General features: G+C 41.2%; 1 protein-coding gene across 3 annotated transcripts in view; it reads left to right on the forward strand.

Annotated features, from left to right (window-relative positions):
- Positions 1 to 23,774, forward strand: part of LOC108278460 (gamma-aminobutyric acid receptor subunit alpha-3) — a 116,435-nt gene extending 92,661 nt beyond the window's left edge. For all 3 annotated transcript variants that reach the window (XM_017491857.3, XM_017491856.3, XM_017491858.3), the window contains 3 exons: positions 3,324 to 3,476; positions 8,840 to 9,042; positions 17,869 to 23,774. In XM_017491857.3, the coding sequence (XP_017347346.1) occupies positions 3,324 to 3,476; positions 8,840 to 9,042; positions 17,869 to 18,219 (707 nt within the window). In that variant the 3' untranslated portion in view covers positions 18,220 to 23,774. The remainder of the gene's footprint in view (positions 1 to 3,323; positions 3,477 to 8,839; positions 9,043 to 17,868) is intronic.
- The last annotated feature ends 1,014 nt before the right edge of the window (positions 23,775 to 24,788 follow it).

The raw sequence follows: 24,788 nt of genomic DNA on the forward strand, positions 1-24,788 counted from the left end.
TTTTTTAAAAAAAAATTGCCAGGCAACTTTTTACTTATCATAACCGTTAACATTATTTGTTTATTGTTTTATTTGACACCGTAGAACTATTTCATCTTTTTTTTTCTTTCAAATGGAAACTATTTTCCACCAAAGTTTTTCAGCGGCATCTCCAGAAAGTACGGGATAATCCACGGCTAGGTGTGCATTACACGTGCATTACACGTGCATTACACGTGCATTTTAATGCACGACGTGGAGGCAGAGAGCCACTCGACACGAAGCGGAGTTAGTTATTCTATATACGGGTCGTTAGATTTAGAATTCTGCCCGCTTTAGATCGTACACAGAGATGAAGTAGTGCCGTAAGATTACATTTATTTGAATGCATTATAATCAGTAGTTATTAGAGAGAGAGAAAGAGAGAAAGTTTAACTACTGCATGCAGTTTCCTCCTGGGACGTTTGTATTTACGAGAAGTCCTCATTACGACGTCAGGCGCGTTCGAGTCATTTTGGTCGGATCAAGATGGCGGCGTACTTCCTCTTAATTAACTACGAACAGGTAGCTAACTACAGCAAGGTTTTTTAACTCGACTTCTAGAAAATGAAGAACAAAGAATGCACCTGAGGTGTGTTTTGCTTTTTTTTAAAAATGTTTTTAATCAGTTTACAAAGCCGCTGTAAACTGTATCGTTACATAGTTTATGGTAATTGTACAACGCTATCATAATTTGTGCAGGGAATTAGCTTGTTTTCTTCTAAAAAAAAAATTATAATTTTAAAAAAGCCTGACAAATACCCATACTGTAAGTAGTGTGGTTTATATTTTACTTTTATAATCTCTCTTCCTCAGTCACGTTCCTCAGAAATCGTCCTCTGAGACGAGTAAACATTCCGTGTCAACAGATTTACCGACAACTACAGACACTGCATCCATTGATTCCATCGTGTGTTTTTTTGTTTGTTTTTTTCCTTACACGCCCCCAACCAGGAACCGCTGAGCTCAAACAAAATCCCACAAGTTTCCCACGTGTAATTGCAACTTTGTGGTGACTTTGAGACGTCAACGCACCACTACTATGGTCACAATTGTTTATAGGCAGCGCATCAATTTAGAACGGTGATTAAACTTACTGACAGCTTCCAGCCAATCAGAATCAAGAATTCAGACAGAGCATGAAGTATAGCGAGTTCCTTTTTCCAGTTCGGTTCAGAACACACTCAAGAGTAAGGTTTTATTCTGAATCAGTGTTGTTCAAGGAGAGAAATACTCTAGCAGCTCCGGAGATGTTGAGTGTTTAAATAACCACTGGTCTAAATTGGCTGTGATGATGGTGGCACTTTGCATTGACTTGCCTGTGGACAAGGCCGTCTTTACAGTCTTCCTTGGCAAAGATAAATGGCCCTCTCAGTTTCTTGTCAAGGACAAGGAACATTTGTTATTCTCTATTTAATTGTCTCCTGCCTGTGGAAAGAGGAGGGTTATGAGGACATGTTCGTTAGCTGATACAGCTCTGAATTGCAACCTCAGAACCTGTTCAAACCTCAAAGGACAGAGATACCATCATTAAAGAGAGAACCCGAGACATTTTCAAACAGAGTTTATTGAACGGAAGGCCAGTCATATATCTTGTTTGTTTATACAGAAATACATTACTTGCATATGTTGTTGTTTTTTTAATGAGTGAGCGGCAGATTTTTTCCATACCTGTTTAAATCTACCCACAGCACAGTTAAATGAACACCATATATCACAGTTTGTACGCTCCCAAGAACCTCATCAGGAAGATGAATCCAAGCCCACGCGTTCCTGAGTGCATTACTGTCCAAAGGCTTGCCGAAGTCTAAAGTTCGACACTTGTAAGGTCTACGAAGATTTGAGAAATGACAACGGGTGCAAATCTAAACCAGAAATAAGGGGAAAATTCTTCTAACTCACACAAACCTGGATTCTGTCTTGTTGGTTAGCTAATGTTTAAAGATCTTTCTGGCAAAACAAAATTGAACCAGCCGGCTAATTTGATAAACTAATGTATAGAACTGAACTAGCTAGCTAATATGACAGATTAAAGATCAAAACATAAATAGCTAGCTAATGTAGAAACTAATGTGCAAAACTGAATTAGCTAGCTGTTTAAAAAAAAACAAAAACAAAAACGAATGTACAAAATCTACAACAACAAACACTAACAAGCTAAATGATCACACACATACAAAACCTAACTAGCTATCTAACTTTACAAACTCGTACAAATCTCAACTACCTAGCTCATTTTAAAAACTAATGAGCAAGTTAATTAAAAATAAAACATGCAAAACTTAACTTACCGTTAGACATTTAAAATCTAATGTACAAAAACGAAGGAGCTAGAAAAAAAAAAACTGATGTACAAAACTTAACTAGCTTGCTCATTTAACAAACGCACGTACAAAACTATGTAGCTAGCTAACTAAAAAACTAATGTGCAAAGCTTAATGAGCTAGTTAAGTAAAAATAAAGCGTGCAAAACTTTACTATCGAGGTAATCTAAAAACTAATGTACAAAACGAAGAAGCTAGGAAAAAGCTCGTGTGTAAAACTTAATTAGCTAGCTCATTTAAGAAATTAATGTACACAACTATGTAACCAGCTAATTTAAAAACTAATGTAGGCCTACAAAACTTAACTAGCAAATTAGTATTTTTTTTTTAAAACTGATGTACAAAACCTAACGAGCTAGCTAGATATCCAATTTAACAGACTAATATAACGTGAAAACGTAACTATCTACCTAATTAAATTAGCTTTTTGTTTTTTAAGCGTAACGTTAACTTGACCTTCTTTAGCTTTGATCATCGACTTTTAGTGGCTGATATTTCATTTTTAAATCGTGACTCCAGCATAAGAAAATATCTTTTTTTTTTTTTTTTTTTAAATAGTACACACGGACAGAATTCTTGCCGTTTGAGATTCATAAGGAGCGATTTGAAGGACAAAATAAAACTGTAAGAAAATGTGTTTTACTCAAGAATTTAACGCTTTTGCTCTTACTCTTAAGAAGAGCGTATGTATTTAAGTCTAATACTACTGGAGTAAAGAATCATTCTTCCAGAGTAACACTTCAGGACGTTAACGATTAGAATTACTCGAGGATTTTCCTGCAAATCCGTGCCGCGCTGTACGGAGTTCATAGGCACTGTGTTCCCTGTGGAAAATACCCCATCTGTATTAGCTTTCATAAATAAGTCCTGAATATTTCAGCAACTGAGTGTCATCTGGATGTGACATGAGCCTCATTAATAATGCATTCACTTCCTTTTTTTCTCTCCTTTCCTCTCTCTTTTCTTTTTTTTTTCCTACAGGAGAATATGTGGTGATGACAACTTATTTTCATCTGAAAAGGAAAATCGGCTATTTTGTCATTCAGACGTATTTACCCTGCATCATGACCGTCATCCTTTCCCAAGTCTCGTTCTGGCTCAACCGGGAGTCGGTTCCGGCGCGTACCGTCTTCGGTGAGTCTTCCTTCGCCACCTCGTTACCCTGAAATTTACCTGACAGTTAGTCAAAGTAGAGATGGTGTCGATCCCACACCCAGTGTCATCTGACACGCGAGGTGTCAGTCAGTATCGGAAAGGAAAAAGTGGCATCATGCCGTCTGTAATGTTTTGTTCTTTTGGGAGAAGAAAGAGATTGTATTTGTTTCTTTCATTTTATTTCCGAATAGGGAAAATACAGTACTTAATTTTTTTTTTTTTTTTTTAAATCGCAGTGATTATTTTGGTGTTGCTTATTCTGGCGCGTATCCTCCACACACCGCAAATAAATACTACCTTAGCAAGGGAAATATATAACGAAATAGAGCAAATATACGATTATTAAAGCTATTTCTAGTCGGTATCAGTTATTGGAAAAGAAAGAGCAGCTTTTGCTGAGAGCTGATCTACAGAAGATCTCCATCTAAGCCATGCTCTGCACTTTTGAGAGGACTCTTCAGGGGGGTTTTATATATATTTTATTTTTTTTTCTGTTCTACTCCCCCTCAATCCGTGACAAGATGCCTTTGACAAACGAGCGCACCAGGGAGGGTATTAAAAAGTTCTGCTTGGAGTGAAAGAAAGTTAGCTCAAACCGCTGACTGGACAGCACATTGGTCTGGACAGTGATGGATTCATCTGTGAAAGTTTGCAGAGACCGGTGCACTGACCTATAATTACTGCAACCGCCACAGAGGCACCTAATTAATTACAGATTAGCTGGGCCCAAACTTGGTGTGAGGTGATGTTAAAGAAAAAAGCGAGGCCGATGCTCTTCCTCAGGGGAAATATGGAGTACAGGAGATAAACCCACAAGAAGCAGGATATTGGCTGAGACTGGCAGGAGGTTTCACCCAGCTGGAGTTAAAGAATTATTATTATTGAGCTTGAGTCAACTTTGGGCTGCTATTGTTGATGTTTTTTGTTGTTGTTGTTTTTTTAAAGCCCGGAGGCAGGATGTAAACGGAAGGTCATTCTGCCAGTATTAGTCCATTTCAGTCACATGATCTTTTTTCTCGTAGAAACTCTATTTATAGCAATAGTGGAGAGAAGAAAAGGTTCATCAGTGGTTACCAAGTCCCAGGAGTACAGAAGCGTAACAGAACTTAAGAGAGAGAAAAAAATACTTCTGGGCAGGTAAATAAACAGCAGTCCGTTTATCACAATTTACACTGTATGTTCAAAAGTTTGTGGACACCTATCCATAAACACCCATATGTTCTTGTTGACCATCCCATTCCATATTTATGCGCTCCACTCTTCTGGGCGGCTGTGGCTCAGGTGGTAGAGCGGGTTGTCCAGTAATCGTAGGGTTGGCGGTTTGATTCCCGGTCCACGTGACTCCACATGCTGAAGTGTCCTTGGGCAAGACACTGAACCCCACGTTGTTCCTGATGGCAAGTTAGTGCCTTGCATGTCAGACAACATTTACCATTTCTGTGAAGATTTTGGGGCGTGGCCGTGGGGATTCGTGTTCGTTCAGCTACAGGAGCGTTAGTGGGGTTGAGGTCAGGAGCTGATGTTGATGTGAGGAGACTCCAGTTCCAGTTCATCCCAAAGGTGATGAGTCAGTGGGGTTGAGGTCAGGGTTCTGTGCAGGACACAGGCGTCATGGTCAGGGGTGCACATACTTTTACCCATATAGTGTAGGTAAAGTGTTTATTATCCAGTTTTTTCACTTCCTTGCTGCTAACCATCTTCTTCAGGAGTCAAATCCCAAAACACATATCTTTACTTCTTCAACGACTCTTATCACAGCACCACAGGTCGAAGGCAGTATGGATCCCAGTCAGTTACTCCACGATCCTTTAAACATACATACGGCGGCGTGGTCATACAGCGACATCACATCAAACTACGCAGTCAGCTCGTTTGTGCAGTGAGAGAAGTTGTGTTTTTATTTCTGTTTTCTAAAGTCACGACTTCCTTTCCCTACAGACTTCCTGCGACCTCTCACGCTGCAAAAGCTGACCTTGTCACCAGTCCAGACACCCCATACTTAAGATGAGCTATTTTAGGCTTCAGTTTGCCCCATCTGGAGTTCCTAAAGCATTTATTTTTAATCTTAGCAGATCAAAACATATTAAGAGGATTGCCAGACGATACAAAGAGGCAACACAGACGAAGCGCCGTTATGTCATCCGGAATGCCTTGACTTAATTCAAGGGCGCAGTCACGGTGAATCGGCCCCAGCGTCCACTTAAACGATGAAATAATCTCTAACGATACCTCTGATCATCTTTTTTCTCCCTTTTTGAGTAGATTTTGTTACAGCTGTCATCGGTGCTGCTGTGACAGTTTATATACATATATATATATATATATATATATATATATATATATATATATATATATTTTTTTTTTTTTAAAAAAAGAAAGAAAGTTTCGCACTATGAATCAAACACACACTTTTGGTATGAAAACTTGTCGACGAGCTCAGCTGTCTGTCTGACTGCATACCCGACTAAACCTGTCAAAATGATGAATCACTCGTAAGACACCGCGCCCGTCATGACATCACGTTCCCCAGCCCGATACTTACTGTTAAAATATTAATTGTCACGTGAGCCTACGATGTCCATCATCACATACTCGCAGATCTTCTTGCTATTCCCTAGCAAGCTGACAGCCAGTATAGATGATCTGCTCTCCTCCAGTCTGGACATCCTAATGAGGTGCAGAGAACAAACTTATTAGTATTCTGCAGGAATCGCAGTACCGGCGTCTGCGGACGTGATGAAGCAGCGTGTCTGTCCTCTTCGGGCTGGGAAAAGGCTCTGCCTGGAGGTCATGTACATCCCATCCCCCAGAACTGACGCTCATGATTCTCGCTTCTACTGTACGTCTGTGCGATTTAACGATTTAATCGTCTCTATTGCTAGTGTATATTATAATCAGAGTACGCCGGTACGAATTATCGCTCAGAAATACGGCAGTATAATTTCTCCCTAGTAAAAACGCATCAGTCCTGGCACCACCTGGAAGCCCCGCCCCCTTCCTTTCATCTCACATGCTTTCCACCGGACTGGCAGTAAATGGAGAATGTTCTGTAAATGGAGTTATATCCGGTATATTCTTTTTACATTGCTAACATTAGATGAGTATATCGTTAATATTAATGACTGTGTTTGTTAGAAAGCGATTAAATCGTTTAAAAAAATAAAAAAAAACGTTTGTATCTTTTCGTTCAAACTACTCAATTACCGTACTACCGTAAAATCAAAGGCAAGCATCACGTTCACATTTTCCGTCCCTCGCTGCCTCTCTAAAAACCCCACACAGAGGTTGAAATTTAATTAATCGTTCATGCCCTGGAAATCTGCCAGCTTCTCGAATCCCCCTGCGATGGGCCTGAGTCTGTATTTCATGCGGATAATCCAGGTTTAGTATATTCACGGCAGAGTGTGTGTAATGTGTGATTCATGGCTTCGGAGCACCATTCAGACAATCGTCCACTGTCCTGGCTGACACGACGGCATTTCCAGTGACACTCCTCACTGATGTACGCATGTTTTTCTCCTACATTGCTCGATGAGATAAGCCCCGATGTCAATTTAATCGTCGGCTTGCTTTTTAAAAAATTACAGACAAAGAATTGCACGTTTTATGAAAGCGTCTGCGCTTTGTGATCGAGGACGGGTAACGTCAGTTCCCTGAAAGGCAACACAATGTCTGCGTTTTAGTCTTCTGCCACTGATGCAGGAGGTAGCAGACCGAGTGGAATGATTTCTTATATCTGCTTTAATGGGCACCGATCCCGGACCGTTCCTTCATTTCGCTCCTGATATTCCATTCCCGGAGCAGAACGCTCTGGGTCACCGCACAATGACCTATGAAAAATTTCTGATTTCCCAGTGTGATTGATTTATTTTCTACCCCTGCTTTTATTGTAACTCAGATACACACAGTCTCCACAGCCCCATAAAGAAGCCGTATAGTTGAGAGTAAAGCCAAGGCTCTCAATTTATACGTTCAAAGAACTCATAGTACGTAATAGATTTCATTCCGTGCTTCAACAGTTTGTTGCTATTTCCATCCACCAAAGACAACGCTTTTCAGCGTGGATCTCGACTCGGGCAAGATATATACGGAAGGGTTCGCTGTCTTAAAAAGCTCGTCATGGCCTCAGGGGATCGAGGTCTTCCAAAAGGAGCGTTCACTTTTTCTTCATTTGAAAATTTCCCAGCCACTAACGAGGACGTATGTTTTTGCCCTTCGAGTTCATCTACAGTACGTCGAGACGCATCCTAGCTCTTATCTACAGCTGCACTGAACAGAACGGACGCCACCTGAATTCATAACTGTTTTTTTTACTTTTCTCCGTGCCCTTCAAAACTATAGAGCGCTACTCTAATACATGTGCTTAGGAATGATGCTCTTCCCAGTTCCTCCAGCGTTTAGACTGGCGTCACAGGTGTCCAGACAGATGGCGAGAGACTTGTGGACTCCATGGCAGCACTGCCATTTTGTCAATACTCAGATTATTTCGCTCCGGTGGTCTATTCAAACAGCAAATATCTTCATGATGGTGGAGGCTTCTGTGGTGATGTACTGCCACGACAAGTCCATGATTTATCATCTGAAATAAGTCAGACACCGCTAAGCAGGCTTGTACGATACAACATTTACACAGTGTTTCTGAATTCTCGATTCTGATTGGTTAGAAGGTGCGCATTATTGTTGTTTAACTGTAACGTAGACTATCGGTTTATATATTTACACGCACGTTCTAATATGTTATTGTTTCTATAGCAACGGTTCATTCACCTTGATTTATATACGGCGGACGCTCCACATAATCTATGGCTGATAATTAACGGATTTCTTTTATTTATTTATTTATTTATTTATTTATTTGTGTATGTATTTAAAATGTGTTGTTTAGCAAAGAAAACAGTATTGTTTGTTTGTTTGTTTGTTTGTTTGTTTGTTTGCTCTTAGGAGACATTTATTTAACATTTATGGAAGTAGTCTCCAGTGTCAGGCTCATGGAAGTTCCACAACATTAAATCTAACTATAATCGTTAAAATATTTGGCGTGTTATACGAAAACAATCCACGATATCCAGTGACGTTTACTCCTATTATTATTATTATTATTATTATTATTATTATTATTATTTTACCCGATCTGCCAACCTTTTGCCTATTCTACATCGCAATTTAACACCAGCGTACACTATTACACTACGTTACTACTCAAAAATACTCATCAGATGAGCTGAGATTAAACATGCCTACGACAAAGTGTCAGACTGAACACTTTATAAATAATGTTAATGGTGGTGCACTTATTATTATTATTATTATTATTATTATTATTATTATTTTTCTCCTCTCAGGAGTCACCACTGTTCTGACCATGACCACGCTAAGCATCAGCGCTAGAAACTCTCTACCCAAAGTGGCCTACGCTACAGCTATGGACTGGTTCATGGCCGTGTGTTACGCCTTCGTCTTCTCTGCCCTCATCGAGTTTGCCACCGTCAACTATTTTACCAAGCGCAGCTGGGCCTGGGACGGTCAGAAGGAGAACCAGGAGAAGGTAAGCAGGAGTATTATCCCTCCCAACTTCCTAAACAGTGTGCGTCATACAGCCGGGAAAATGCCTGCAGATCATCCAGGTTTTACTCCACACTGGCTCATTACCGTGTGATTGTTCGAGCTCTCAGGGAGCCTTTAGTTATAGAATTATGCTCCACAGGATGTGAATTATAACTCAGTATATTTTAGACCAATTACATTTACAATTATTTTCTGTGTTAAAGATACAAATACTGGTAATATAAGGCGTGGCAAAATTATTTATAAAGCACTTATTTAAAGCGCTTTACATGGGAGGAAAGATAATAAAATTACTTTTTTTTTAAAACGAGAGTAGCACTGAATAATAAAACGAATTCAGTTGAGATTAAAAGACTTATTAAAAAAAGCAATTGCTGAAAAATGAAGTGCAAGCCTTAGAGATTACAAATAAATAGGAATGTTTTTAAGGTGGATTTATAAATGGCTGTATTTGGGGCATGTTTGAGTGGATGGGTTGGTTGAAGTTGTTCGTAGCATAAAAGTTTTTTTTGTTTCTACGAATAAAAAAAAGTTGTAAGTTGTTTTTGATTCTACGAGCTGGCCCGTATCCGTGGATCTAAGAGACCTGCTAGGTTTTTATTCTTTAAGCATTTCAGAAACGTATTCTAGATGTAATCTATTTATCCATTTATTGACTGAACAGAGAGAAGCACTTTAAAATCTACTCTGTAACTAACCGCTCGCCAGGAGGAAAGATTTTAGCTCTGAAGCGATGCGCTGCTCTGCTCTCGTTGTCCTGGTTAAAACTCTACTTACATTAGCATTGAATTTCAGCTGTTTTCTGGGGGCAGAGTTACACAAGTCTACTCCGCTGGAGTTAAACGCTTGGATGGCGTAGTTTCTCTACAACTTGCTGGGATCCCAAATATTTTGACGATGTCGTTAAAACGATAGAAGCCTGATTTTGTGATATAGCTAGTGAAGGTGAGATCTGAATCTGTTAGAGCGATTTCAGATCAGATTCTGTCCCAGATAGTCTCGGTACAGAGGTGGGGTCGGAAACCTAGCAGGAATCTGTCAAAAGGTCCGTTTAAAGAAAGGTAAGGTAAGGACACGCTGGATGTTTATTTATATATATATATATATATATATATATATATATATATATATATATATATATATATATATATATATATGTATGTGGGCAATATTTCCAGTTCAGCAACTGAATTAAATGTCATTAACGAATTCCCGTTCACAAATATACAGATAAAGATCAAGAGTTGTACGCACAATACAAATCTCTGGTCTAAATCAGCGTCCTTGGAGAAGAAAAAAAAAAAAGAAAAACTTGTCAGGATTGTAATTTTTCAGAGAGATTGCTCCATCTCAGAAATCCAGTCCCCACTTCATTCCTTCCCAAATGCCTTTTTTTCAGCTCCGGAGTGAGTGATATTACGTCTTTCTGTCCCAGTCCTGATAACCACTGAAATATGGCGCACTCTCAGCTAATGGCTGGGAAACACTCTAAAGAAAGCTTAGCGAGGAAGCCAGATTGTTTTCACGATGAGGGGTTATTGCTGATATAAATTCCCATTTCGTTGTCCTGTACTCAACCTGGTGCAATCTGTTAAGAAGTACGTCATTTATTCATTAGCTGTTCGTTATTTCAGAGACTGTTCATTAGACGGAACAGAACACTGGAGCCTCAGGAGAAACGTGCTGGAAACGGGGGGGAAAAGAACCTATACAGCACAAATAGAGGGAAATAACTGTGGCTGGTAGATGTATAAGGGATGATCTTATACGAGTTTGTGAATGAAAGGTGAGTATTTGAACAGCTCCTGATGCTGAGCTCTGCTTTTGGAAAAGTTTGAGCTTTTTTTGATGAAGTTTTGAACTTTTAGTTGTTTTTAGCAGTACTGTGCTCTTCAGTTAGCTCTTATATTACCGCATTCATCCAAAACACATCACATTAACACAGACACAGAACACTTATATGTTTGAAACCTTTTGAGCTGTGATGTTTCATAAAGGTCATTATAGTTATACAGATAGATAGATAGATAGTGTGAGAAGCTACACTACAAAAAGATTTGATGTAATTTGACTAACCTCCAGTCTTCTGGGAAGGCTTTGCATTAGATTTTGGGGCGTGGCCGTGGGGATCCGTGTTCGTTCAGCTACAGGAGCGTTAGTGGGGTCGAGGTCAGGAGCTGATGTTGATGTGAGGAGACTCCAGTTCCAGTTCATCCCAAAGGTGATGAGTCAGTGGGGTTGATGTCAGGGTTCTGTGCAGGACACTCGAGTTCTTCTACCTTCTTCCAACCTTCACACACCGCGTCTTCATGGAGCTCGCACTCTTTGTGCACAGGAGCATCGTCGTGCTGGAACAGTGCTTGAGATGTACAGAGACGTTCTGTACAACTGTGTGCTTCCAGCAGATTGGAGAAGAATCACTTGTGGGTGTGATGGACATGGGTCCACGTACTTCTGGCCGTATAATATATTTATGGGGGCAAATAGAAAGTCAAAAACATCTAGATGACGTTGGAAAGCTGAATCACAAATTAACAAAAAGAAAGAAAGCTGTTAAAACCGATTTGCTCTGGATATGAGTAAAGAGAGGAGATAGCAGAAGATAAAGCACATGAAGTGGGGAAAGAAGAGAGAACTCCCATTTCAGATCTTTCGGGTATTGTAGATGACGTCGTAACATGTAAAAATATCTTGAATATAAGTCAAGTCTATGTACGTGCTTGTTAATATAAGCTTAGCTACCGCCTAGCTTAGCGAGATAACAACAAGCTTATAATGGTAAAGCTTGCTGCGTAAAATGCTATAAAGTTTTATAAATAACGTAGCGTGTTTAGTCAGCTATCCACCGGTTAAATCTTCTCTCCCTGTGAATCTAGATCCGGTGCCTATCTGACGTTCTGTTCCAGGAGATCATCTTAAAAAGAAACTTTCTGGTGTATCAGAACCTTATTTAAATAAAATCCAGACCAAAAAAAAAAAAAAAAAAAAAAGAAGGAAGAAGCTATTTTGCTATGTAAATATTGAAGAAGGTTTGAGCAATGTGGGATTACGTAAGTGTTGCACCTACAGCATATTCTCACCGTGTGTACGTGTATGTGTTAATTGGTCTGCGTGTGGAGACAAAGTGAGGATCAGTGCAGAATTAGCACTAGGGATAGGAGGCATTTACCTTCATTTGGGATTTGGAGCATGTTTAATTCATGCAGCTTGACAGCCTGCTTATTACACAGTAGTCCATAATGAGTGCGATCCATTGGCGTTACACAGCCTCGCTAGCCTCTGAGCCCTGTGGAGTAACACACACTCACGCCGGGTTTAAAAAAAGTTCATGCGTCTGTATAACACTTGATTTTATTCTATTCTAACCTCTTAAAGTTGCAGATTGCAATTCAGTTGCTCATCCAAAAGCAGATTATTTTGGAATACTATGAATTATTCAGAGTGAGGAATGTCTGGACTCGCCTGTGAATATAAATCTCTTTCATGTTTGTAAATAAAAAAGAGATGGTTGCGAAATGTAGCCTAGAACCCCGATGCTTCTTGGTTTATAACCTGATTGAAAAACCTACCAAGAATTTTATTTAGGAATTCGGATTGACGTTAGCTAAAATGTTCTCCACTTATTACTGTGGATTAGCTCTAAAAGACACTTTCAAACGGTGAAACACGTCCTTACAGCCCGGCGTCCTTACGGCCCGGCGTCCTGACGGCCCGGCGTCCTTACAGCCCGGCGTCCTGACAGCCCGGCGTCCTGACAGCCCGGCGTCCTGACAGCCCGGCGTCCTTACAGCCCGGCGTCCTTACAGTCCTTACAGCCCGGCGTCCTTACAGCCCGGCGTCCTTACAGCCCGGCGTCCTTACAGCCCGGCGTCCTTACAGCCCGGCGTCCTTACAGTCCTTACAGCCCGGCGTCCTTACAGTCCTTACAGCCCGGCGTCCTTACAGCCCGGCGTCCTGGCAGCGGCTAAACGATGCTAAGTGGTCGTCTAGCATAAATGTCCAAGCGTTTATCAAGAGAAACCGACGGCATAAAAGTCTCTTGATGCTTACAGATTTGTTGTTTGTGGGAACGTTTAAGATGTAAGGTTTCCAAGGACGCCGTGGCGAGGAAAGCTGAGGTGCTGCCTGAACAGACGCCGTGTGAACTCGAGTTATCTGAGCAATGTTAGCTAGCTAGTTTCTTGATGGAGATTTCAGGCGTAGATTTGTTAAAGCGGTATAAATTAGGAACGTTAGCTAACTAGCTAAGCTAAGCCTGTTCAAATCTGAGCTCTTTGGAAAGGTGTCCGATTCATTCCATAGCATGCGTTTATGAAAACTTTTCCGATTCTCACGCACAGCAGCACGGCGTTTTAGAAAACGAGCAGGCGCATGTCTAGACGGGGTCTGTTGGGAGTTTTAAAGCGGAAAGCTTTGTGAGGATTGAACTTTTAGTGCTGATTCACTGACTGAACCTTTTTTTCCCAAATCATTTTCATTGTCATCGAAACGCTCGAACAGGAAACGTAACCTCTCAGCAAATATGCGGTGTCTGAGCAGCGAACAGTTCACAACAAGAATTTATTTTAAATTACTAGCGGCTAATTGTCTCCTCACTAATGTGATTAGGCCATTAATGAACCTCGTTAAATAACTGTTCTAACTAAGACTGGGTTCTGTGTGGGGTTTATTTATTTCTCTGACATTGGGTCAGAGTTCTTACTCATCATGAACTTTCTTAATTAAATCATGTCATGACTTCTTTTCTGCACTGTCGAGAACATTATATCCTCTGACGATGTGTTCAGACAAGAACTAGTATATATATTTTACCTATACAGTTATTCTTCCAACCCATCAGCCCTGATTCATCTGGTGTAGTACTGTTCTAAACAAATTTGTTTACAGTGTATACGTCAGGGTTAGTGATTTATCAGCCGACGTAGAGAGAGACACCGAAACTAATAAAAACTAATAACGCCGTCGTTGCTTTGATAAGCAGCTTATTATGAGCTCCGTCCCATGGGGAAATGTTTTCGCTCTGCATTTTTAAGCATTGTGTCAGTAAAGCGGGATTTTCATGTAGCACGTCAGAGAGACCTGGAAGCTAAACCCTCTCCTCTCACGGGCTGCTCTGTCTGGGAAGTTCCCGACGCCGAGTCCGAGTCCGAACAGGTCAGAACAGTGGAACGTTTTATTACTGGACCTTCCTTAATGAAGACGTACGCCGTTATGTACTCCATAGGGTTGGGTGATATGATGATGTAATATTTACTACAGTGTGTAATGTAATAACGCTTCGCAGTACGCGGTAAACTTTTTCGCAGATCGTTTTATTTTTTATATATATAATGTTTTTCATTCTTAATAATTACAAAATATAACACAAGGTTGATTTCATGTTAAAGTTTTATACTTAATCTTTAAAATTGTAAAAATTTACACACTTAAGAAATATAAAAAATGTATTCTCGTATAAACCTGTATATCACGATACATCATTATACGCTTTTTTCTAGCATTTTTTAAAATTATTATTAACAAACACAAGCTCTGATCGGATGCAGCGGTACATTACACTGATATTAAAGATTTGTAGAAAATCTTTCAAATGAAAATGAATGGGTTTTTTTTTTCTCCATTTCAGTAGACATTAAATAAGAAAGATTTTTTTACATATATATTTTTTATGCAACACTGTTTTTCTTTAGCAGCCCTATATACTGTGTATCATGATACATTTCCTGTCTTCACGTACAGTATCATGATTTGATATTTTTTATTCATCTCGCCCGGCCTTTACAGGTAACAATGACACGGCTAGCTTTCCATTCCTCTTCTCCACCATCTGCATCCTGGCTTCACCCCAAAGCATCTCAGCTTTATACTTCTTTCCAGGTCCTGTTGTGGAAACATTAGATGCAGTTTTATGAACGAATTCTCGAGCGCTGCTGTACATAAACTCGCCGCTATACATATAAATTAACGCGCACCTGGATTTAATACCCTGTTTTGCCATGATAAATTATTGCTGCTAGAGCGCCGCTGCATAATAAGTCACAGCTAATGCTATTAGATATTTACAGTATATATCCGTTGTGACCGTTAGTTCACCTTGAAAAACTTTGGACGGAGGTTTTCTTTACCTCTGCAGCTTCCTCGCAGTGTTGTCAGGGATTGTGCTGTCAAGGCATCATCTCCTACCCGTACGTATTTATTCCCGGTCGGCCCGTGGTACAGAGGCTCTGCCTATTTAGTCCAGTATTCTGCTGCATGCCTTGTCATCCAGACAGGCGGTTCTTTTCGGTTTTGACGCCAGCCTGACATCACCGGCCAAATGTTTTCATGGCCAGGGGGTAGGTTTGCTTGGCAGGTAAAATCCTTTTCACTCAGAGACTCAAGGCCAGAAACTGCTCAGACCAATACCTATTTATTTATTTATTTATCTATCTATCTATCTATCTATCTATCTATCTATTTATTTATTTATTTATTTATTTCGAGTGTATCCTAATTCCCCGGTTTGAGGGAATTGGACTCTTATCCAATAAAATGATGAATAAATGAAGCAGATCTATCATACCGTAGCATTCGCCAGTAACGAGCGTTGTGGTTATTAACACTTGCTGAACACGGGTAACCTTTTAAACCACTCACGTGTAATGAGTCTCTTTCGTGCTCTTAGGAACTCTTTTGGGTTTTTTAACACATGGATGTTTTGTTATAAGCAGAGCTGGCCTGTTCCACTAGCTAGTCTGTGTAAGTTATAAATGATAACTTAAAGCCACATTACTTTGTCACTTGGTGCAAGCGTTCATTTTTCAGTAGTTCGTAAACACGAACGTAACGGCCATTTACAACGTACGTCGAAACCAGGCAACAATCTTACTAGCTGATGCTACAGGCTGTAGTTTATTTTTTTCATCTCAGCAAGAAGATATTTCTCAGTACAGCTTTGGCCATTGAGTCAGAACGCTTTATCAGAGGATGCATACTGTAAAATGCCCTGTTATCAGCCCACAGTCATGACCATACCTGAAGTATTTGCCAGACCGGAGTGCCTACGAGGCTTATCAGTGTTAAATACAACAGCAGGAATGCACAATAAATGCACTTAAGCAAAATGTCGGCAGTGACGGGGTGTCATGAAATTGGACGGGAGATGGATGCAAACGCAGGAGTTCATTAAAACAAACTGGCAGGGCAGATATGAAAAATCTGAGAGTAGTCAGAGGGCCAGGTGATGTGCAAGCCAGACTACACTCGCACAAATCTAAAGGTACTATAAGCGAGGTAACAGAGCAGTGCAGAGTGACTCATGGCTGAGAAGCCGATAGAGCAATAAAGCAAATGCTGTGTGAACAGTTTGGTTTATGTAGCCGAGTTCTTGATGATGATGATGATGATGATGATGATGATGATGTGCGAGTAATCAGACCGCGAACGTGTATGGGCAGATCGTGAGATCGTGTATTTGGAGTACGTCAGTTGAGTGGGGAAACGTAGTCCGACGGTTCAGCAATGACAATAATAATCTTTATTTATATAGCCATTTTCATTCTGAGTCAAAGCGCTTTACGCAAAAGAATAATAATAAATAAGACAGAAGGAATTATATAAAAGGTGAAAGATATAGGTACACTAATTAAAAATAGGGAATTGACACTTGACCTAACAATTAATGGAGAAATGGTTCTCCATTGTAAAGAGAAGACTCGTCATTCATTTATACTGACTGGTACAGTAGCTGAGAATGTCTTCTGAGGTATTGAGAATAGAGGGTACGCACGTGACGTCACGGCAGCCGGAACTCGCCGCGGTCACGCCCACCGAGTGGCAAAAAGACTGAGCGGCAGCATTAGCGTACTACGTGAATCCCATGAAAACAGAAAAAAAACGCATCTTTTTTACACAGTGCCAAAATACCATTCAGTCACGTGGAGCGGCGCACGTGTAAGATCTTCTGGCCTGTGGTGTTCATGTTGTACAACGATGAATAATTTGCTCCATATTTCTTTTTAAACGCAGCCTATTTCCACTGATGAATAACGGTGGCTCATTCATTCTCTGACTGTGTTTTACCTTCACAGATATATATATATATATATATATATAAAGGTGTGTTCCGGCGGGAAAGTGACGTCAGTGCATGCCCTCTGTATGTCCTGAAGCTCATTTTGAATTTCATGTTGATATTAAATATAGTCAAATTTGACAAAGTAATCAATTTGTTCTATTTCACCCCTCCTGACCACCAGGGGAAACGAGAACCACGTGGATACCGGCGCATGACGATAATAAAAACCGCTGTCATACAGCCATCGTATCGCCATCTTTTCCTTTTGTTCAGCCTGTGGCTAAGCCGAACTAACACAGTCGATCAGTTGTACTGTTTGCTGTTAAGTCCTAATTCCACCAAGACTGCATTTTTCCAAATGGCCTCAGCCTTCCTACTAGCAGGCCTGTGGCTATAGCATAGTCCAGGCACAGTTCCTATCTAGCCCCTGTAAATACCAGCGCTGGAGTCGGTTTCCTTCATGACCATGTCGAAATATCTCAGTATGCAGCACACACTCGCAAGGAGATAACCAGGTGTTACCACAGGCACACTTTGCAGATGAGCCGTATTATTCTTATTCCTAGCACGTTATATATCCAGCGAGTTAAAAAGCGCGGCATATGGAATGTGCTATTAGTGAGATGAATTGTGACTCACTCATCCAGCTTAAAGAAATATCATCTGTACTTCATCTGTAAACTGTTGAGCACTTAAAACCACTTCTCTTCACTCATAACCGTCTCTTTCTGCTCATTTCTTCTCCCACAGAGACGTGAGTCCGCGTCACTCTCCAAAAAGACCAACAACACCTTTAACATCGTGGGCACTACTTATCCGATGAGCGTGGGAAAAGAACCCGGACTGACCACCATTGCTAAGAGCGCTTCCAGCACGGCCTCAGCCCCGGCCCAGCCCCAGCCGGTCCGAGAGGTGCGGCTGTCCAGAATGGACGGCGAGTACATCTGCGAAGGCGTCAAGAAGTCCTACAACCGAGTCAGCAAAGTGGACAAGATCTCACGCATTATCTTTCCGGTGCTCTTCTTTATCTTCAACCTGGCCTACTGGGCCACGTATGTCAACAGGAAGCCAACCATTAGGAGGTCCAACCCCCATAACTGAACCTGAAGTATATCTACAAACAACAATTTAGGGGGGAAAAAAAACAAACAAACAAAAAAAAAAACTCCCAATCAAGTCTGGAGTAGCCATACGATGCTACCACCACATCCGCAAACAATTTTTAAAAATAATTTGTTTTGATTTGTAGGTTTGCATCGCATCGGTTCCACGCCAGGTTTACACGCCATCGTTCGATCGGTACGAAGTGTTTTTAGATAATGTGTACATGATTATAATCTTTATACCGTTGTTTAAGGCTTTATGACTTGTGTGGACAGGTCTGAGTAAGCCTTGTAGTACGTTTCGATGGCAAAATACGAACAGCCCGTTTGACGCCATTCGTTCAGGACGAGCTACAAGGCCGCACGCTCAGCGCACGCCGTATATCAGTTAGATAGAAAACTCCAAGCTATCGTCGGTAGTCACTCGACCTTGCGATTGCCTGTAGCCTTCAGCAGCCAGCAGCGATGTCCGTATGTCTGTGTGTCGTTCATAACGATCGATGTTTGCTCTTGGAGTCCCCGCCAATTTAGACCAATATCATGTAGAATCGCTTTCTCATCATCCCCGTGGGTCGGCTCATTTCTTTGTTTTGTATTGCTTTAACAGCCTGTGCAGGCTCAAAGGTAAAGAAACTGTGTGCCTTTTCTCAATCCCTTTCCTGTTGAGATGAATCCTTCATCACTCACAGTCGTCGTCTCCAGCTTAGACTTTTACACGTACAAACAAATTTGAACGAAGTCCCGTCGAGTCGTCTTACTCTGCGGGAGTCCACTGAGAGCATCTGACATTTTATTGCATTAATGTGCACGTGATATTTATTTACTTATTTATTTATTTATTTATTCATTTAGTCGCCGTGTTCATCTGCATGAATTGCGCCTTGTATTGCTTACAGGCTTTCTCTGGTCTATAACTGAATGTTTTGTTTGTTTGTTTGTTTTATTTCTGCAGTGACAAATCACAAGACTGCTTTACTGCTTTAACAACCGGGTTCAAGTATCTCGCCACTAAAGTTATCAAGAGCTAAACTGTGAATAGTTCCATCAAATAGGCTTTATGCGATCATCTTCGGTGTATCGTTTGTAGTTTACAATTCATTAATGCTAATGTAAAAAAAAAAAAAAAGAAGAAGAAAAAAAAAAAAGTGCCAAATCATCACGAATATGACTTCTCAACTTTGAAAGAGCCAAGTTTACAAAGAATTTTTTTTTCCTAAAGTTGCGTAACGTATGTACTTATGTAACAGCAAGCTACAGTATATGAAGCAAAAAAACCCATTAACCTGACCATTTCATGAATCATTGCTATTGATTAATAGTTCCGAGTACATCATGTAGATTACCATCAATCGTTTAAAAAAATAATAATAAGTCAATTAGAGGACGGAAAAGACTTTTATTTTGACTTTTTTTTTTCGTTCGTTCATTCACCTCTCGCTGTATTAATAGTAGATTTAATGCATGACAATCTCTTCAGTGTTCAGTCTGTCACTTCCTGTTACACCGGGCGTCATGTTTCAGTACGACGCCCCACGTGTAGCTTCTCCAAGTAGCCGTATTTGGAGTCTGTAGATACTTTTATTGTCTCATGGGGAAACTTCATACGTTCGTATTTTGACGCAAATAATGTAAATGATAAATAAAACCATATCTGAATATAGGAATATATTTATATAGTGATAGACGCATCTATTTATGTTATTAATTATATACAATACATATATATATATATATAGACATATGTATCTCTCAGGGAAGCCCGACAGAGGGGAATTATCCCGTTGTGATAAACCTGCAGATTCAATGAGGTTTCTTTGAGAAGTCAGTCCTGAGCTGTTCTGGACTCTTGGTCTGGGCTTCCCTGTTTAATAATATCGGAGCAAATGTACAAAACCAGTGATCCGTACAGCGACGTAGTTCTGTGAATTAGACCAGACCTGTATTCCAATCTATACTCAAGGCCAGGTAAAAGTCGTGATAGTTATATGTATCGTGTGAATCCAATCTAAATAGGATACTTGGAAACCGTCGTCTGTGTAACAGTTCTCTATAACTTTGCCGTCCAACTTATGCACACCGAGGAAGTACGCTAGAGATGTATTTTTATGACGATTACGTTCGGTTCGATGGCGAAGGAGCGATTCGTATGATTGATTAACACTAGTTAGACATCCGGGATTAATATAGTACATTTATCACTGCCGGTCTCTTACAACACCGTATTAATGCTGCTGATGATCTTTCTCGACTGGCGCGAGGCATGAACTATCTATCTATCTATCTATCTATTTATTTATTTATTTATTTATTTCTGCCCTCATTGCAGTATGGTTTGGAATAGACTCTTTTAATAATTCTGCTTGTAACTTCTTAGCAGACGTCTCCTACGTTGCAGAAATCTGCTAGCGAGATTCTTGCTCTGCTAGTCGTCCTGCCTTCGCGTGCACGATCGTGCGCGCGGTTTCTCGTACATTCTGTACTACCTGAAAAATTATCTTACGGTTTCTGCGCGTCCCAGCTGCTTCGACGAGCAAACTCTGGTGGATTTCATCAATACTTTTTTTTTTACCCTTGGCTCGTTCTTTTTGAGGTTATAAACAGCCTAAGGGGACGTCCACGTTGTGTTTTATCTGTACGCTCACCAGCTAGTTTGTTAGGAACACCTGCGTCCGTGATCATTACTGCGGTTATCCAATCAGCCAGCCAATCACGATGTGGCAGCAGGATACAGGGTTCTGTTAATGTTCACATCAAACATCAGAATGGTGGGGAGGGGAGGGGAGGGGAGGAGGGGGGTCATCGTAGTGACCAGTAACGTTTTTCTCGTCTTCATCTGTCCAGCTTTGGTGTCCGCTGTAGCACCAGATTCCTGTTCTTTACCTGACAAGAGAGGAACCTGATGTGGTCCTGTGCTCTTCTAGCACATTCACCTCAAAGTTCAGCGTTTTGAGATGCTTTTCAGCTCTCCGTGGTTTAAAGAGTGCTTATTTGACTTCCTGTCAGCTTGAACCAGACTCTCCATTCTCCTCTTCCTTCACCTCTCTCATCAGCAAGACATTTTTGTTTGTTTGTTTGTTTGTTTTTGTTTTTCTCTCCATTCCGAGTAACCTCCCAGGAGATCAGCAGTTTCACTGAGGTTAAAAAAAAATTCTTGATGTTTGATGCAAACATTAACCGTAATCTGCATCTGCATGATTTTATGTCGTTGCACTGCTCTAACGTGATTGTCTGATCAAAGGATCGCACGAATACCGGTGAGTGTAAACGTATAACTGTATTTTTTTCCCACTATTCCGGCTGCTCCCGTTTCGGCCACCACAGCGGATCCCCCAGCCGCAGGTCGATTGTGGCACAAGCTTTACACCGGATGTGCTTCCTGACGCAACCCTCCGCATTTTCTGCTTTCTCCGTGCTTTTCCAGCGGCTGGGGGCGGTTCCCCGACCGGGACTCGAACCTGGGCCGCGGCACCGAGAGTGCCGCACGCGAGCCGCACGCGAGCCGCACGTCCATCAGGGAACCATGTTTATAAATATATAACTACGTCTATTAGATGGGAAATTCCCGAGTCTGCCAGAGTTTGGTTTGAAAGCTGATTGGTTTCAGTTCTAACCCGTTCGACGGCGGCTGTCGGTCGTTAGTCGTGTCACGTGAGAGATGCTTCTTTTGTTATTATTATTATTGTTACGCTTTCTTTCGTGGCATTACACTGTGATTACGTTTGAAAGGATGACTCTGTAAGAATTGTCTTCGGCAGAACGAAGTGAAGTTTGCACAAAACATGACCGAGTGCTTTTACTGTCATCCGCGTGACTAAGGACGACGTCGAAGTACGCGAAAGACTCGGCCCCAATATGCCGCCCGTTCCTTTCTGTATAAATCAGACTCGTGGTCAAAGGGGAAGCGGCGCTTGTCCGGAAAAGAAATTGTTTTGCCGTTTTCAAAAAATAAATAAAATAAATAAAATACTGTGCTAAGATCAAGGCTGACTTGATAAAGCTGCCTTCCTCCAAATAAATTGTAATGTTTACGACTCTTCCTCAGCCATACATCATGATTATTGCCAAATTATCAGCCGTGCCAAATGACCTTTTGAGAGAAGTGCAGTGAGAGAACTGATTTGTCCATAGACATAGACTTAGTCGAGTGTGTGTGTGTGTGTGTGTGTGTGTGTGTGTGTGTGTCAGGTTTGTTTTCTGCACTGAAATGTCACGAGAGCTTAAAAGACGTCGGTGACGGAGTTTCCGTTTGTCCGGACTGCAGTAATCGTGAGCAGTGGAAGAATTTCTGTGCGCACGTCGCATATTTCTCAGCTCAAAACGATCTCGTCCAGACGTTCTAACGCGCGCCGTCCAATCCGATTCGGTTCATACGAATGAACTCGCATGCCGTCCTCGCGGTTATTTTCCTCGGACTCGGCCGACTAAAGAATTTAAACTATCTCAGATCGTCGTCCAATGCTAGCGTATACGCTCCAAGATATTTCAGTGAAGCCGAGCCAAACGTCCTCCTCTTTTTCCCCTAGATAAAGACTACGTAAGGAATAATCTCCCCCGTGTCCACATGATTTTTTGAAAACGAGACTCGAGCTTTTCGGATCCAAATTGCTGTGCAGATGTAGCGCTTTCTGCTAGTGGGAGATGCTTTTGCTGTTAATTATAAATCGATAACGGTTCGTGTGGTTCCTGCGGCGTTTCGTGTTTTTTTTCCCGCGGTGCCTCGCCGCCCCTCCTCCTCGTCCCGCGCTCACACAGTTACCGTGGCGTTCCTCTCGGAACGTGCCGTTATGAGAAAATAACCCGCTCGGGGATGGTACGATGAAGCGGAGCCCGATCCGAAGCGTGTCGTTCCTCTCATACGACGCTGATTTGCCAACGGTTCTGCGCTTAGAAACGAACGAGACGTCAGACCTTTTAACGGTTCCGTCGATGTAACATTTTTGTTTGCGGGACGTCCACGAGACGAGACTTCCTGTTCTCGAATCTGCTCGACCGTGTTTCAGATACATGTTTAATCTTGACCATTAAATATCTAATTAAAAAAAAAAAAGATGTGTTCACACGGTTCTGGAAAAAAAAAAGAAAAAAAAAACGGAATAATCCGATCTCCGTCACGTGTAGAAGTAGATTCTGAAACGCGAGCCCTGATGTAAACATAGCTGTTGTGGAACGTTTAAGAGTCCGGTTTTAGTTCGGAACAGAAATGTAGAAATCTGAGGCCGTGTTTAAGCCTGGAAAACGGCGGAGTCTGTTTATATCTGTCGGTGAAAGTTCCTGTTAAAGGTCGAACGTGTTTGCGTTGCTGTGTGAAACGTCCCTCCTGCCTCTGCGTCACTGTGCTCTACAGAAACGTGTCAAAGCCTGACGTTACGGTGTTCCGGTCAGAAAAGTCATTGGGGATTTTATTTTCCTTTCTTTCTTTCTTTTGTAGAAATTCTGACTTTGAGGTGTTTTTGTGATCTGTTTGTGAGAGTATTAACAGTTTTCTGTTTTTACCCTTCGTGTGTCCGGGTTAGCTGTCCCTTATGTTCAATAAAGATCCTCAACTTTCAGATACTCCGACTCCTGGGTCATTTCTTCCCATGCGTTCAGATTAATGACTGTTCTTAAGGTTTATTTCTCTGTGTGTGTGTGTGTGTGTGTGTGTGAGAGAGAGAGAGAGAGAGAAAGAACTTGGCCCTCTCCTTTACACACCTTCCACGTTGCCATTCAACAAATACCATGCATACATTAACATTTATTTTTTGGAAATGAGAAAAACTGAACAGAGTTAAAAGATATTATATTTGGCGTGAATTCCAGAACCACTGATTTAAAAAACAAACAAAAAGAACAGTCTAGAAACATCGTCTCTGTTACGATAAATATATATACATATATCCATCCATCCATCTTCTATACCGCTTTATCCTTTTCAGGGTCGCGGGGAACCTGGAGTCTATCCCAGAGAGCATGGGGCACAAGGCGGGGTACACCCTGGACAGGGTGCCGATCCATCGCAGGGCACGATCACATACACACTCACACACACATTCATACACTACGGACACTTTGGCCACGCCAATCAGCCTACCGTGCATGTGTTTGGACTGGGGGAGGAAACCGGAGTTTTATATATATATATATATATATTTTTTTTTTTTTTTTTTTTTTTTTTTTAACCAGACTTAAAGATATTTGTAAGACGAGACTAAAATCACGACAAAATTCACAGAAGACGTGATCACGTGACATGAACTCGCGTTGGGAATGCATTGCTCTTGTCACAATCGCCAGCAGGAATTTTTCGACAATTTTCCGACGACGTATCGATCTGGAACAATTTGTGCAGGTGTTTTAAAGTCTCCGATATTAACCGACACCACCTGGAAGCTCCGCCCACCTTTTCGCCTCAAACCATGAAACAGGCCTACAATGAAGCAGTGTTAACGGTGATGTTACTCGAACACAGCGAAAATTTCACCCAGATCTCGGACCTCTGATCTCGGACCTCTGATCTCGGACCTCTGATCTCGGACCTCTGATCTCGTACCCGCTGCGCTGTAGTCGTTTTCCGGTCGTTTTGGTTAG

The sequence above is a fragment of the Ictalurus punctatus genome, chromosome 18, assembly GCF_001660625.3.
Source record: "Ictalurus punctatus breed USDA103 chromosome 18, Coco_2.0, whole genome shotgun sequence".
Classification (NCBI taxonomy): Eukaryota; Metazoa; Chordata; class Actinopteri; order Siluriformes; family Ictaluridae; genus Ictalurus; species Ictalurus punctatus.